This window comes from the organism of the source record quoted next, unplaced genomic scaffold, assembly GCF_019419815.1.
Source record: "Pyrus x bretschneideri cultivar Hongxiangsu unplaced genomic scaffold, Pyrus_bretschneideri_v1 Contig15, whole genome shotgun sequence".
Classification (NCBI taxonomy): Eukaryota; Viridiplantae; Streptophyta; class Magnoliopsida; order Rosales; family Rosaceae; genus Pyrus; species Pyrus x bretschneideri.
Window position 1 is genome coordinate 5,104,657 of NW_025999446.1, and position 17,160 is coordinate 5,121,816.

At 37.1% G+C, this 17,160-nt stretch overlaps 1 protein-coding gene and 1 pseudogene across 1 annotated transcript; one reads left to right on the forward strand and one right to left on the reverse strand.

Moving 5' to 3' along the window:
* Window positions 1-3,337: 3,337 nt before the first annotated feature.
* Window positions 3,338-6,870, reverse strand: LOC125475543. The gene is made up of 2 exons (XM_048580431.1): window positions 6,176-6,870; window positions 3,338-5,591 (listed from the first exon to the last, which is right to left on the reverse strand). Exon 2 carries the CDS (start codon window positions 5,568-5,570, stop codon window positions 4,914-4,916), a length of 657 nt encoding a protein of 218 aa, XP_048436388.1. The 5' UTR covers window positions 5,571-5,591; window positions 6,176-6,870; the 3' UTR covers window positions 3,338-4,913.
* A 2,165-nt stretch (window positions 6,871-9,035) lies between these two features.
* Window positions 9,036-16,750, forward strand: LOC108865421 (annotated as a pseudogene).
* Window positions 16,751-17,160: the final 410 nt, after the last annotated feature.

Sequence of the window (17,160 nt, forward strand, 5' to 3'; positions counted from 1 at the left end):
GTTTGGGTTCCGTTGAGTGATGGTCCAGAATCCCTCTTACTCCGCGATCCCGTTGAGTGATGGTCCGGGATTGCATCCACCTTAGTTCATGGAGTTTAGTTTGAGATGGTTGCAAAGTGTAGGTTTTGGATATAGTGTCGCCTAATTCTACCTTCATTGTGTGTATGTGAATATGGGTGTGAGATGTTATGGTCGTTTAAAATGAACTTTTGGATGTCTGGGTGCCTCCCTCGGAGTTTTCAAAAGTTTGGTATTGATTTCCTATGAAAGATTTATATTCAAGGTTTATAAATTATGATTGATGGCTGGTTTTATTATTGTATCACATGCTTATTTTATTGTCCCTCACCCGAGTCTCTCAGCTTATCTGAGTGCCTGAATTACCAGTGCACCAATTCCATAATATGGGCATTGACTTTACATATGACAGTTTTGGGTGGATTATGAGAAACTGCTTGATATTTTGGTTCCGTTGAGTGGTCCGGAACCCAATGTTGTTGGATTCCGTTGAGTGGTCCGGAATCCTTGCTCTTGTTCGTTCCGTAAGGTGATTTAGAATCCTAAATTCGAGTAGATGGGAATTACTCACAATAGATATTGTGAAAATAAATTAGAATTACCATGTTATTATTCTTAACCCAAATTGGGAATTATGTAGAGTTCTTTAATTAAATTCGTGAAATGATATGTTATCTCATTGATTGATTAACGTAATTAAATGTTAATGTTGTACTTCGTGATTACTTGATATGTTACAAGCTATGTATTGAAATATAATGTTGGAAGTATAGTGATTAGTATGATGAAGTGAAATGTGATGTAACTTGGGTATTGGAAATGGTTATGACATATGATTGTAATGCATATTGAATTGCTTGGGAGATGTGAGGTCTAGTAAATGACCGATGACCCATTGTGATGTGGATTTTACTCAAATATTGCTTCGTTTCGTTGAGTTTCGTGAATTAGGTAACTTGAATCATGTCTTGTTCCTTCGAGCCGTTGTTATGTTTCTTGGACTTCCGTTCAATTCGGTTGGGTGGATTGGAACTGAGTTCTGTTTGGATTCCGTTGAGTGATGGTCCGGAATCCCCTTTGGAGCCTTGGTCCGTTGTGCGGTCCAAAATCCCCTTTTCCAAAGATGTAGTCTTCAACTGAATTGTGTTGCTCTAGTCTTGCGTTTCGACTTGTTGTATGTGTTATTGATGATGTGATGGTTGACATTATTGATTGATGTGATTGTGGAATGACGTTGGATATGAGTGGAGTTATCATGAGTATTTTAGTTGATTAATGTTTCTAGAGATTAATATGTTCTTTGTTAATTCTTAAATATGTTACTCGCTATGAAACGCGAATTTATGTGGGAAACGTGAGGAATTTATGTGAGAGTTGAAGTGGGATATGTTAATCGTCATGTGGGATTGTTATGTTGGATACCATGGTTATTGTTATGACTAGACTTGTTGATAAATGTGGCTAGAGAATGGTATTATACATCGTTGGTTCTTTGAAATGATATATGTTGTGAATTGCGGTATCATGTTGTGACATAATGGCCTATATATTGATGGAGGGGAAATCATGATTTTCAGATGGGTTGTTATGTAACCCTGAGTCTAGTATTTTCATGCTTGTCAAGTTCTATTGACTGATTGAGAAATGTTATACCTTTCGACTTAATCGGACTGTGTTATATGTCAATTATTGTGCATGACGAACTACGAATGGCTTGATCCCTGTCTAGGGTACGTAGGCAGTCTAACAGGGAGGTTAAATGCAGCCATAAAGCATACGAAAATAACTATGTGGTTCGATTATTGGGTTGTGCTTGGCCATACCCCGGAGGTGGGATATGATAGATACGGATTTTGTTGACGCCACATGTCAATTCTGGACGTATGTCGGGATTGGGACGTGACAACTCCCGACAGACTCCTCGTCATCTCCGGTCACCTAGATCAATCATTAACTTTCTGACTCTCTTTCAGATCCATTTCACAACCAACTTTCATATAAAATATACCAAATTGAAGCTGGGAGTGACAAGATTACGATTTTACCTGAATCGAGGCTAAAATGTGGTCGAATGTGGCCGGAAAATGGCCTGGAAGTCTCGGCCTGTTTGGGCTTCTTCAAATCCATTACAGATTCGAGCATTCAAAGCTAAGATCTCGGTCCAGGGATGGTGATGAATTTTTTGGCGGTGCTAACTTCATCCAATTTAACGAGGGTTGGCCAGAAAACACATTGGGAAACCTGCAACTCGTCGGGAAAATTGAAGCCGTGAGGTTCCGTTCGAACAACGCATAGCTAGAGAGGGAGGGAGGACAGAGAAATAGAGACTGGAATCAATAAGGAGTTTGACCAGGAATGAGAAAGAGACATGAATTGAGGGGTCTAAGAGGAAAAAAAGAGGGAGAGGGTGGGACGATGAGAAAAGAGGAAAAGAGTGGGACAGAAATGGTAGGAAAAGATGGAGAAAAAGATAAGATCATAATACAATATTAATAATTTATATATTAAATAATATAATATTAGAATTTGTTATTATCCAGCTTCTTAGTCTAATACTGCACCAAACGCTTCACTAAGTTAGTCCAGTTTAGTCTAGTCTAAGCCAGTCCAGCTTAGTCCTTGAAGCTAATCCAGTCCGAAATAGTCCGGCGCAACAAACGCCCCCTTAATGATTATACGCAGCATATATGATGAATTCTATAGCTAGCTATGAGAGATTTTTCAATATGCCTAGAATACAAGCACATATGTCATATGTCATTATATAAGTAAAGACACTTGATAAAAAATTTCCTCCACTCGTATAATAACACATAGCGATACACCTAGCGTTCCTGACACATTAAAAAATCTCTTGCTAGTTAGGACTTCCAAATTCTAGACCATCGCAATTAATCTCTGTATAAATAATTTTCTTTGGACAATTAATTGAACATATGCAATCAGTCTTCACCTACTTTTATTTGTGGATCGAAAAACTCACAGGAAACGAAACAGCCGAATGCTAATTTTGTGCATATAGTCTGAATCTTCTAGCTACACGCACAGTATTAATTTAGTGATCATATTCGTCCCTCAATTTATCTTGAGACAACCACCCTAGCTCAATAATCTGCAAAGAAGTGCACCTGTTACACACATGGACATCATGAGCAGCTTGGGCCAATGCCAGTTTGAGGGATCTAACATCTCGCTCACTTCCATTATTTGCACTGCGTTTGAAGGTTCTGATGGCTCAAGCACTACTGGCATGATAGGATCAGAGGTCGACATAACCGGAAAGGAAATTTCAAGAAAGGAAAATACAAGAAAAGTAGAAGAAATTAAAATAAATTCATATCATTTCATTCGTAGTCATCTTTACATCAGAAAAGGGTTTAAATACATCTTAAGATAGTAGAGTTGATATGTAGATAAGCCTAATGGTATTACATATATAATGGGTCTAATAGATAACAATAACAATAGGTGATCCAATTGCTCCTAACAGAAGCCCAGTAACTTAGAGTCACATCAATCGTACCTTTTAACACGAGGCTGTAAAACATACTCTAAAATCATAACAAGACATTAGGATCATGAATAATTATGCGGAGAGTAATTGAGGGAATAGTTGACTTGGCAATCAAGTTAATGAAATCTCTAGGACTCTCGACGCCTTAAGGAAATGAACATATTGGAGTCCTAATTACATGCAATCAATTATGGACCTTTATTAAGTAAATACAAGGAATAAGAGTCATGATGGGACTCTAATTGATTAGATATGATTTAGGTTGATATCATTTCCGATAATAGGGAGGAGTTGGTTGAAACCCTAGCTATATAACCAAGGAGCAGTCCCTGCTTCCATAGCAACTGAAACTCACGAAAACTACAAGCGTATTTCGATAGTAGAGTTCATTGAGAGGTACTGGAAGTAGAAGACTACTTCTACCTTGTTCTCGAGGATCAATGGCTTCATCTTCATAACCAAGTGTTCTGTATTCTACAGATAAGTTTAATATAATTAGTCAATCTCTATTTTATATTGATTTGATTTATTCGTGATCCTAATGTCTTGTTGTTGTGATTTCAGAATATGTTTTACAGAGGCTTGTCCTCAAGCCTCTCAAGACTCAAACCGAGAAAGAAGCATGGAACAGTCTGGGAAAGAAAGCAGCCAAATTTTCAACCCGTGTACCATACACATCGCCAGTATTAACTTCTGTATGGTCTTTAATCCCGAATCATGTTCTTCCAAAGCATCTCCATTGTGGTCACCCAAAAGACAAATATCAGTAACAGATATCCTGCCAAAATGAATTCATAAAATAGTTGGAGCACACTGATCTTGACAGCGTTGAGTAAGAGAACTATTGGCCTTGTGCATCACCAACCACCAACTCCTGTGGTAGATAGATTGAATTAAGGATGGCAAGAGATAGAGTAAGATGTACCAATTGCACCCATTTCATGGCATTCAGCATCTCAGGTGACTGAGCATATCCACTAAATTTCTTGTCAATTTGGGCTTGCTTGATTGGCTCCATAAAAATCAACTCATGTTGTGCAGACTCCAACAGTTTGATCTCTTCCAATAGTCTCAGCCTTGGAAGCTTTTGGAGCCTCTTTCTCATTTCTATCGGGTTTTTCAATGGTAGCTCTGCTCATATTTGCTGCCATGTTTTTGTCTGGAGAACTCGAGGATATCTCGGTGCAACTAAACCAGCTTGGTCCAGAAGCCTCATTGTGGAGTAGAACTCTTGTCATACTAGGAAAATACGACGAATGGGACTCTAAGTTGTTTACTTCTGGAACGTCCGGTAATCAATCATGATCCTGTTTAGGACCATTAGTAGAAGTAGACCCAGTAGAACTATTAAACCCAGATTGATTGAAACTATTATTGCCTTTTATTGATTTCCAAAATATGGCCTTGTGAAATTGTTTCCAGAGGCATATCTGTTAGAATTATAGGACCCTTTGTTCTGAGAAGAGTAAGGCCTTTGATTTGAACTTCCTTGATAACTGCCAGATCCCATGTTTGAGCTGTCCCCTTGATACCTTCCATGACCTCCATTACTCCTTGAATTAGAGCTTTCACCATGTACATACATTGCAGACATAGAATTAGTTAAAGAAGAAATTCTGGATTCATTAGCCAATTCTGCACTTAACAACTGTGCTCCAAAATCCTTCACAGAAATCGATGTCTCTCTTGCCAAGATCACAGTTCTTATCATATCAAACTCTTGTGGTAATCCTGTCAGCGCAGCTATAATCAGATCATTATCTGAAACTTTTTCCCCTGCAGAAACAAGTTGATCTCGAATAGACTTCAATCGCATTAAGAACTTATCAACTGAATCTGCTCCCTTCTGTGCAGTGTAGAACTCAGTCTTTAACTGATTAATCCTTGCAACAGACACCAAAGCAAATCTATCTTGCAAGCATGTCCATGCTTCTTGAGGAGTTTTACAACCAATAATGTGTTCCATTGCATCATCAGATAAAGTTGCCATTAGCAGACTAAGCAATGCCAAATCCTTTTTAACAGCTTTTATAAGCATCAGTGATCTCCTTCGTAACACCTGTTTCAGTATGTATAATAAATTTTGGTGGACAGGGATTCTCACTAGTAAAGAAATCAAACAGATCATATCCACGCAAAACAGATTGGAATTGATAGGACCATTTTACAAAATTATCATCCTGAAGCTTCACAGTCAACATTCCCAGAAGCCCTTCAATTTTCAGAGTGTTTTCTGACATAATTGCTTCACAAATCACGCAAGATTGATACTATGCCTTTCTAAGAACAGAATACTTTCAAGAATCAAGAAATGAAACTCCAAAACGATCAACCAATTAATCAACAAAGATACCCCACTCAATCTTTCAATCAACAACTATTTTCAACAATTCTTTACTACTGGCATCGGCCCTTCGTAGCAAGAAACTCAAAAAAATACTTCAATCAATTTCACTGGATGTACACACTTGGCATCGGCCTTATCAAACATTCTTCATCACATACATCAAACATATCATATCACAGCAAGACATGGCATCGGCCTTCAATCAATTACTCACGAAAATCAGATCAAAATTCTACTCAGACAATATCGCAAACACCTTATATGCGAAAACAGGAACAAATATGAACACATAGAACCTGATAGTCGTCTACGCCAGCAATTCAGAAAACACCACAGAAATCCCAGCACTTGCAGAAAATTACAGCGGAAGAATCATGACATCGTTCCTCGGCGATGATACCATATTAACAGCACCAAGAAAGCAGAAGAAATGAAGGTTTACAAGAAATGCAGAAGCACAGAAATGTAAAGAATGAAAGTATCGAAGAGAGAGAAGCAATGAGAGAGAAAGTAGATTGTGTTCAGAAGGAATGAATTCGATACAATTACAATCTGCTAGCCTTGTATTTATAGGCTATTGTTTCTTACTCATTACACTACTAACCACCCTTACTAACTTCATATGGTGTATGTTGACCATTTTATTTAATGTGCCTATCTACGATACGAATTTTGAAATTCAAACTCATTTAATGATAATAAATAAGATGGTGATCATATACCACACTAAATGATGGTGAACAAAAATGCTCCCATCTCTCTAACTTCTTTTAACTTATTTGTTCTGACTTGGCAGCTGAGCTATCCTCCTTTTCTTTCAGCTAACAAGGTTTACATATAAAATAACTTATTTGCCCCCGCCACCGCAAATGCCACAAAAGAAATTTGGAGAGCTGAAATTCATCTTTGAAACCACCATGGATCTAATTGAATAGGTCCATTGTTGTTTTGGAAGCAAATGACGCCCCCATTGCCACCATGGCTGGGCTGGCTCTTGAAGGAAACAAAATTAGTATCTCCTCCACCATAATTTTCAATTAAACATTTGTGACAATTTAATTTTTTTCTTCTATATATATGGAAAATTCACACGCGTGTGACATATATGACGGTACGAGGATCCTAAAAAATATGAGCGTAAAAATTAATACTACACATATTTCTCAATTGCTAATCGCAATGAAAAAATTCTTAAACCACTTTTTAGAAGTGTCCGTCTCTAAATGTTCGAGGGGATGGGGATGCCATAGGTTCAATGGAAAAAACAAGTTATTGATTAATTCATGTTAGTACTATTCGACTTATGCTCCTCCCTGTATGGTGACCGTAGAGATTAGTAAATGATTGCAACAGGTTATGACGATGAGCTTTGCTGCTTAATTAATCCATAGCCTGTGTGGAATTGAGACCTCTTCCGTTGAAAATTTTAGTCTTAACTTCCTATGAAACTACATGAACTATGAAAACAAACAAAAATTCTGACTTAAATTGTGGCTTGCATAAACTTGACTTTGCACAGCATTTGTTTAGTATCCGCCCCCACAATGCTGGGAGAGTTCTTGAGTTTAAATCCCCCTCCTCAATGATCCAAAAGAAAGAAAGAAAAAAATCTCATTCAACCATACACAGTTTTGCATTTCGTGGACTTGAGTCTTCCTAGTAGAAGCTTAAATTATTAATTTGACACTATCAGGAAGTCATATGTGACGCTCTAAGACAAAGTCGTAAGCCATATGCTTGAGCCTTTTGGGTCAAGAACGTATGCTACATCCTTGAACTTTGAATCAAGTGGCGGATTAATTAGACTTAAGAAAAAAGTAAGTTTATACCTCATTTATAATCTTTGAAAATTTCAAATGAATACTCCATTCCTTGTAGATGACTTTCTTTTTGGCGTCATTTGCAATGCATCTTCCTTTTTTCTATACCTCGGCGGTACGAGGGGAAGTTTAACATCTTCCATACTCTCAACCATACACTTGTCTGATTAAGATAGTCCATTCAATTATTTGAACAACACAGACAAGGATTTCGGATTGTATGAAGGGCAACAAACTCCATCTACTACTTGTCATTCGTCTGCGGAGATATGGTTCCCATATCTCAGCTTGCTATCCCTAATTAATCAAGAAAACAAATAATATTAAGTGGTAAAGAGTTATATAACTTGATTATTCAATTCTAATCTGAACCACATATCACGTAGAATCAAAAATTTTGAACCTCCCCGTCCATCTTTAAATTCATTTAATTGTTTATTATTAAAACAATTCAAATATGTAGATATACGTGTAGCCATATTCAGTAGAGCGGATGCTCCCCTATACTCTCAATTTTGAATTTTCTTTCATGATTTAGATTAATTTAATGGAAAATTAATGAAAAGAGCTTGAAAACTTTAAGTTTTAACGAAAATGACAAAATAAAGGATAAAGTGAATAGTACCAGGATTGATTTTTTAAAGTAAAAATATGGTTTTTCGTTAAAATAAATGATACCATGAGTTTTTCGTTAAAGTTTCCTTAATTTAAAGATAAAAACAATTCAAAGGCTATTCCTTTTTATACGAAGTCAAGTTCTTCATTAGATTATATACAGGTCATCCGTAATTTTAAATTCTAGTTGGCTGCTTTCAATTAATGTAGCGTAGTCAAGACTCAAGAGTAGTATGCTTCAACTTTGAATTAAGTAAGTGGTGGAATCTAAGACTATTTCCCATTTAGGCATATTAAACTACAATTAATGTTTATGCTTTTGCACGTAAGAAGTTACTCATCTTAATCTATTTACAAAGTACAGTTTAACACATACAAAAAAATAATTCAAACTATGATTTGTCTGCTGAATTACCAAAAGACGACAACAATAGGAATGAGTAAAAGAAGGAGAACAGAAATGAGTACGAAAAAAATTATTGGATGAATACACACACTCCACGTAATAGTCGAGATTCATGCTACACGGTTTGTCCACAGAGAGAGTACAGCAAAGTCAATAATAATTAGTTCAATTTCCCATATAATATTGTTAATTCAATGTACATATCTTAATTTTCATAGTATATGGCTACATATTTGTTCTGGCCGTATAGATTGGGTCATGGCGACGACGACCGGCTGATTCTTTGAGGATTTTCCAGGGACTTTTCATGTGATTTTCCAGGTACTTTTCATGTGTACCTACTCTGCATATTCATATATTTATATATGCTTCAGCTTCACAAATAGAAGTGTCTTGCAAGTTAAGGAAGCATTTGTTGAAATAAACATGGGTACGGTCAAGAAACTTTGTATGGTCTTTTTATGCTTTCTCTTCCTCTTGTCATGGATTTTCAATGTGGCGGCGGTTGCGGCGGTGGAAAACACAACTATCCAAGTGAATGTGGGTGTTGTTGTTGACTTCGATCAACCCAGTCAGAGCGGGAAGATGTATTTGAGTTGCATCAAAATGGCCGTCGAGGACTTCTATGCATCTCATGCTCACTTCAAGACCAGGCTTGTTTTGAACACTAGGGACTCCAAGCAATCTGTTGTTGGTGCAGCTGCTGCAGGTTCTCTCTCTCTCTCTCTCTCTCTCTCTCTCTCTCTCTCTCTCTCTCATATGATCATGTCCTATTATAATGGATGATACATGCCTAGAGTGTGCTATATATGAATTTGTTTAAATAGGAGGCTTTTAGATCCAGGTCCAAAAACATAGAGTGTTTTTAGGAGTGAGTCCAATTATCTAATTATATGTTTTTATTTCTTTTATACTCGTACTCATTTTATATTTTCTAAAAATATTCAAAATCAGTTAAAATCTTCTAATATTATGCATTTTCCAACTCCAAAAAATCTAATAAATATCTTATAACAAAAAAACTAATATACTAACATAAATCTATCTGCCAAACATTCTACCCTAACTCAAGTAACAAATATATGAATGTATATTATACCTATAATTGAGATATGAAACCTAATTGAAAGGTAGAAAAATAATAATATACCTACAAACAAGACACATTAATCTATGACAGGATGTTTATAAAAAAAGAATATGTCATATAGGTAGATAAAATACAATTAACCTGCGATATAGGTTGATTGTAAAAATTAAAAATAAAATCTACAAATGGGGTTTAAAGCAGGAGGAAGAACAAAGAAATAACAAAAAAAAATTAAAAGAAATAATCAAAGAGATGATTACGAAGAAATTTGATTTTTATAATAATTCTTATCATTGAAGAGATAATTATTGATAATTAAATAATTAAATTTAAGAAATTGGACTTATTTTTAATAAATTGGACTATTCCTATTATTGACACGCCTAGATCCTGATGTCATGGCCACGTGCTAGCTGACACCCGAAGGTGACACAAGCCATTTATGAATACAAATGTTGAGAACATGTGAAACATGCGCGTAAATTTTAGCAAGATAATAGGATGTGACTATTCGTGCAATAGTAGAGTACTATCACAATATAATATTTAACTGCCAACAATGAATACAATGATAATGCATGACATATTCAGAGCATACACCTAATACATAGTACAAACGGAAGGTAAGATAGGGGAGTGCTATTACAATAAATGTCAAAGTAAAGAGAGAATATCATGATATCACTGGTAGGGGAATGCCTCGTACATCGAGTGGTAGTCCTTGTTCCTATATCCTGAGGGGGCGCAAAACAAATATGAGTTGACCAAGTTGATACATATATATAAAATAAAACAGTTATCAATATACTAACCCCCAAAGTTTTCTGAAAACTCAATAGTATAATATGTAATAGGTTTTTTCAAAAACCCTAGCGTGCCATAAAACCTTTCTTAAAACATATCTCGTATATAGTGTGCTAACTAGTGATATCAATATCGGTATCTCCCATATGCACAGAACAGTGCCCTACACAAACCCACCCAATTAAAAAGCAATATAAGTAACATCACCGGTAGGTAGAACAGTGACCACTAGATACACACAAAAACATTGAACATAGACTTTCCAAACATAGGTACATATATCTCAAAATCATCTTCATAGTATAAAGTCATCCATCATCTATACTATAAAGAAGTGTGTAAAAACATGTTCTAAATAGTATATCGTCATCCATTAGATAATCTACAAAGAACATGGGTCTGATAGAAAATATGGTATTTCAAAATATTCTAGGTAAGCATGATAATCATATAAGGTAAAACGAATTTACTCATCAAGCATTTCGTAAAACGTGCTCATCAAATCATGCTTTTCATGTATGCATTTCTACTATTAAAACATGCATTTTAGAAGGGGTCTACTCACAGATACTCCATCGTCGTAGAGCCGTATGAAATAAGAATGACGGAATCGCTGCTAATAATTGCACCTAAGCACATAAAGCGTACAATTAACAAAACTATACTCAAATGATTGAATTTCAAAAAATGAACATCATAAACGAGTCCAGGACATCGAAATTAACCTAGGAGGGGTCCCAGACGAAAACCCAAAAAAAGTCCAAAAGTCAATGGTGACCATTGACTGGTCAAAGTTAAAGTCAATGCTAACTGTTGACCGGGTCAACGGTCAGACCAGGTCAAAGTCAATGGGTCCTGGTCGGTCAACGGGTCAGGTTAGCCTGGGCGAGTCTGGGCTTGGGTTGGAACCGAGTTGGGCCTAAAGGGTTTGGGTCTAATGGGTTTTAGGGTTTAAGGTAAACGGGCTGGAGGCCCCAGTTCCATTCGGCCCTGAGGCCAATTCCTTTGGGTTCTAACACACGGGCTTGGGCTTGGAAACCCGGCCCAAGGTTTAGGATTAAAAGGGTTTGGGGGGTTAACGAACAGCCCGAAGGCATGGCCCAAACAACAGGGTTTTGGGTTTTTAAAGAAAATAATTAAAATTAAAAACTAAACAGGTTGGGCTTTTGGGTCTAACTGCTAACGGGCTTAAGGCCCAAGTCCTATACACTACCTAAAAGGCCTGGGTTGGTTTTCTCGCCGGGGAAGGAGGCCGAAGCCTCCCGTGCTCAGGTCAACGGTGATCTACTTCCTTAGGGTTCAATCTAGGTGCTAAAACAAAGGTAGGAGTGAGAAGAAGTGAGTGTTACCTGAGACTCAACGTGGAATGGCCAGAGGTGGCCGGGTTTTGCTCGACACTTAGTGGGCTTGCTAGAGTCTGGGTTTTGGTTGCCCTCTGGGTGCTCCGGAGTTCCACAAAGACGAAGGGAGAGCGAGTAAACAACGGTGATGGGGGTGGTACCGTCGTCGGTGAGTGTGGGGGTCTAGGGTGTGAGTGGGTGATATGGCTTTCATCGGGGAGAAAGTGAGAAGGAGAGGTTCGTGAGAGAGTGAGAGTTGTGCTGAGAGAGTGAGAGATCCGAGAGGGACTCATGAAAGGAGAAAGGGATAGGGTGAGGGTTAGGGGCTGCCATGTGTCAGTGTAAGGGAGAAGGGAAATCTAGATGGAGGGTCAGGATTAGATTAGGATAGGGAACCAAATTGTAAACTTCAATTAACTTTAGGGAAATTGTAAAATTACCTACTCCTTTTTGGGGTGGGATTTTACAACTGTTGACTCAAAAAATTGGACTTATATCAAGTTTCCCCTTAAATAATCAATGTAAAAATTAAAGGTTCGTTTGTAAGTACTTTTAAAATGGCTGAAACCATTTTGGTGAAAATATTTTTGAAGCCAATGTTTAATAAAAATCTAAGTAGATCTTGGAAAAACACTTTAAATGTTTTCTGCAAGAAGCACATATTTGATGTTTCTTTCGAAAAATTTGGAACCCAAAATCAATTTCACCAAAAGCGCTTTCAGTAATTTTAAAAACATTTTCAAATGAACCATAACAAATTATGTCAAAGATGTGTCTATAAGTGCAAAGTGCAAAACCCTACAATTTTTGACCTCACATGTTTAATACAAGGGGATGTGCGCAAGAGGGGAAAACGGTATGATCTTCAGTTTTGTCTTTTAATTATATTCTTCAAACCGTGTTAGGCACCTGGTCCCGTCAAGCTTTATAAATTCTTCAATGACCAACCAAAATGTTGTCTCTTTGTGGATTCGGGGTATTAGCGAATATTGACATCGTTTCGTATAATCTGATCATACTTAACTATGCAATTCATAAAGATTTAACCATTTTAACTGGAAAAAAGAATGTCTAATATCTGTTGAGAGTTGATGGTGTGTGGAGAGTTTGTCCCACATTGGTGACGGACAAATCTAGCTAAGCGCTTATATGATCTTAGACTATTACTCATATAGCCAATTGGTTTTATGATTACTCATATACCCAATTGGTTTTATGATGGAACCTAATTTCATCACATGTCACCCACATGTTGTTCATATGTAGACTTGAAAATCGGTTACACGTGCAGGAGCGTGTTGGGAGTTGATGGTGTGTGGAGAGTTTGTCCCACATTGGTGAGAGACAAGTCTAGTTAAGGGGGCTTATACGATCTTAGGCTAATCCCCATATTGCCAATTGATTTTATGATGGAACCCCAATTTCATCAATATCATTAAATTAGTCAATCACACTAATCAAATTTTTATTATTATTGAAACACAGCTCTAGACCTGATAAAGAATGTAGAAGTGCAAGCAATCCTGGGGCCAGTGACATCAATGCAGGCTAGCTTTGTTGTTAATCTTGGAGACCAAGCTCATGTGCCCATTTTATCATTTTCTGCAACAAGCCCCTCTCTTACTTCACTCCAAAGCTCTTACTTCTTCCGAATCACACAAACCGACTCTCACCAAGTGAAAGCCATAAGTGCCATTGTTAAAAATTTCGGATGGAGACAAGTTGTGCCAATTTATGTAGACAATACGTACGGCGAGGGAGTCATACCCTTTTTAATTGATGCATTGCAAGAGGTTGATGCTCATGTCCCTTATCGGAGTGTCATTCTCCGCATCAGCTACAGATGTACAAATTGAAAAAGAGCTTCACAAGTTAATGACAATGCAAACTAGAGTCTTCATTGTGCACATGTTGCCCAATCTTTGCACTAAGCTATTTGCCAGGCAAAAGAGGTAGGAATGATGAGAAAAGGATATGTTTGGATCATGACCAACGGGGTAGGAAATCGTTTATGGTCAATCCCTCCGCTAGATCTGAATTCAATGCAAGGGGTATTAGGTGTGGAAACTGACGTTCCAAGAATAGAGAAGCTTAAAAATTTCAAAATGCGGTGGAAAAGACGATTCCAACAAGACAATCCAACCATCATCGATGTTGATGTCGATGCATTTGGATTTCGGGCTTATGATGCAGCTTTTGCACTAGCCTTTGCAGTAGAAGAAGTTGGGTTTAATACAAACTCTGATTTTCAAAAGAGGAATGATTCCGTCAACTCAACAGATCTTGATACATTTGAGGTGTCTCAATATGGTCTAAAACTTTCACAAGCCATATCTAATACTTCATTCAAAGGTATAGCTGGTGACTTCAGGCTTGACGATGGGCAACTTCAGGCATCGAATTTTAAGATAGTTAATGTAAATGGTAATGGAGTAAGAACTATTGCATTTTGGACACCGGAAAATGGTATGTTAAAGATACTGAATTCAGCAAACACAAGCACACTTTCAACTTCAACTTCCAAGTGCAATCTTACAAGCATAGTTTCAACTTCCAAGTGCGATCTTTCACCGATTATATGGCCTGGAGATTCTTTCTCTGTTCCAAAGGGATGGGAGATCCCAACAAATGACAAGAAGCTGAGAATTGGAGTTCCTGTAATGGGTGGTTTTAATGAGTTTGTTAAGGTAACCAAGAACCCTAGCACTAACATAACGGAAGTCACTGGGTTCAGTATTGATGTCTTTGAGGCTGCTGTTGAAATACTACCATACGCTCTTCCTTTCGAGTTTATTCCCTTTGAGAATTCTAATGGAACAATGGCTGGCACTTACAATGATTTGGTCTATCAAGTATATCTTGGGGTAAACTTATGTCACAATAAAAATATCGAGAACTGATTTCATTTTAGACCCGCATTATATATTTTTCTTTGGTTCTAACATATTCTATTGACAGAAATTTGATGCTGTGGTGGGAGATACAACGATTAGGTCAAACAGGTCTTTGTACGTGGACTTTACGATGCCATACGCAGAATCGGGTGTAATAATGGTTGTGCCAATCAGAGACACTAGAAGCAAAAATGCATGGGTTTTCTTGAAGCCTTTGACATGGGATTTATGGCTTACAACTTTTTGTTTCTTCATCTTCATTGGTTTCGTCATTTGGGTACTTGAACATCAAATTAATGAAGATTTTCGCGGCCCTCTTTCATATCAAGTTGGCACAAGTTTTTGGTTCTCCTTCTCCACCATGGTGTTTTCACATGGTAATTATCCGTCCCCTTCACTAGCTAATTTCAAAATAAGAAATCATAATGGCATTCACTCATTTTTGGTACACTTTTTTTTTTTTAAAACAACTTTTACAGGGGAGAGAGTGGTTAGCAACTTGGCCAGATTCTTGATGATTATATGGGTGTTTGTTGTGCTAGTTTTGACACAAACCTACACAGCTAATCTAGCATCGCTATTAACAGTTGAACAACTCCAACCAACTGTCACGAATATAAAGGATATACTAAGAAATGGGGACAATGTTGGATGCTTAGAGAAGGGCTTTGTTTGCGAACTCTTGATGAAACAAATCGGTTTCCATGAGTCCAAGGTTAAGGCTGTGAAAACCCTGGAAGAATGTGATGAAGCTCTTTCGAAAGGGAGCGGAAAGGGTGGTATTGCAGCTGTTGTCGCTGGAACCCCACTTATGAAGCTTTTCGTTGCGAAATATTGTTCCAAATATACCATAATTGGTCCAATCTACCAAACTGATGGCTATGGTTTTGTAAGATTTCTTGCCTTTATAAACACCTTTTTTGCTCCTTATGCACCAATGTTTATTTTTGCTCATTGATTTATTCAACTCAACAACAATAACAAATTCTTATCTCACTAAGTGCGGTCGGCTGTTGTTTATTCAACTCAAATGTCATAATTAAACATGATGCATGAGGAGAAAATGTGTACGGAAATGATTTTCCATATACATATAAGTAGACATTTACACACATTTATAAAAACGTGACTTCTTTGAGGTGATCACTTAATTGGCAGGTGTTTCCAAAGCGTTCTCCTCTTGTACCTGATATTTCACAAGCAGTCCTAAGCGTGATGGAAGGAGAGAAGATGATGAAAATTGAGAGAAAATGGTTCAGTCAAGAAAGCAATTGTGAAGATAACTCCATGACTCCAAGGCTCTCAAGTAACATTCTTGGCCTTGAAAGCTTTTGGGGCCTATTCCTAATTGCCGGGGCGGCTTCAATTCTAGCTCTCATTATATTTGTAGCTTCCTTCTTTTACAAGCATAGGCATGTCTTGGAGCACCCTGATTCCAGAGCTTCTTCGAGATGGAGAAGGGTTCGAGCCATGATCGAAATTTTCAACGAAAAAGACCTAACCTCCCATACTTTTAAAAGCAGTCAACAAGAAAATGGAATTGGTGGGGTTGTAGAAGAAGTTCAGGGATCACCTAATAGGAACTGGCCTGAAAGTCCATTCAGCTATGCAAACGACACCGATAAGGATTTCGGATTCTATGAAGGGCAACAAACGCCATCTACTACTGGTCATGGGTCGTCGGAGCTTACTGTCACTGTTCAAGAAATGCATGGAGCTCATGTAACAGCTCACGTAGAAAACAATTAACAGATTCAGTGAAATAAAAGAAGGGATAGTTTGGCGGTATAAATAATCATGTAACTAAGGTTTAACAGTAAACTTTTTATCTGAAGAAGACATCTCACTTATTCGATAGAGCACCTTAAATTTGTAAATCTATAATTCAAAAAAAAATAAATAAATAATACTAAAATAATCATATGGGTGCTATTATTGGCATTCCAAATAGTCAACCTCCACTTCTCTCGTAAAAAATTGTAAGAGAAAGTAACACTAGGAAGAAGTATAGAAGAATGACTTTTTAAAGTGCCAATAACATCTTTCTTTCGTTCTTCATAATGCAATATGCTCCCTTTGATACGCTCACTGCACCTAGCACACAAAAAGAATTCCGGAAATTGCAATTTTATGCTTAGACCCTGGATATATTGAAATTTTGAAAGTTAATTAGGGCAATACTGAAAATGCATCTTCATCCTTAAAAATGAGTTGGCCCGAAATTTAGTCAATTTGTATTAAAATGTTATAATTTTTTTATAAAATAATAAAAAAATAATTTTATTTTTAATTTCGGATTGAAGTTTTAACTA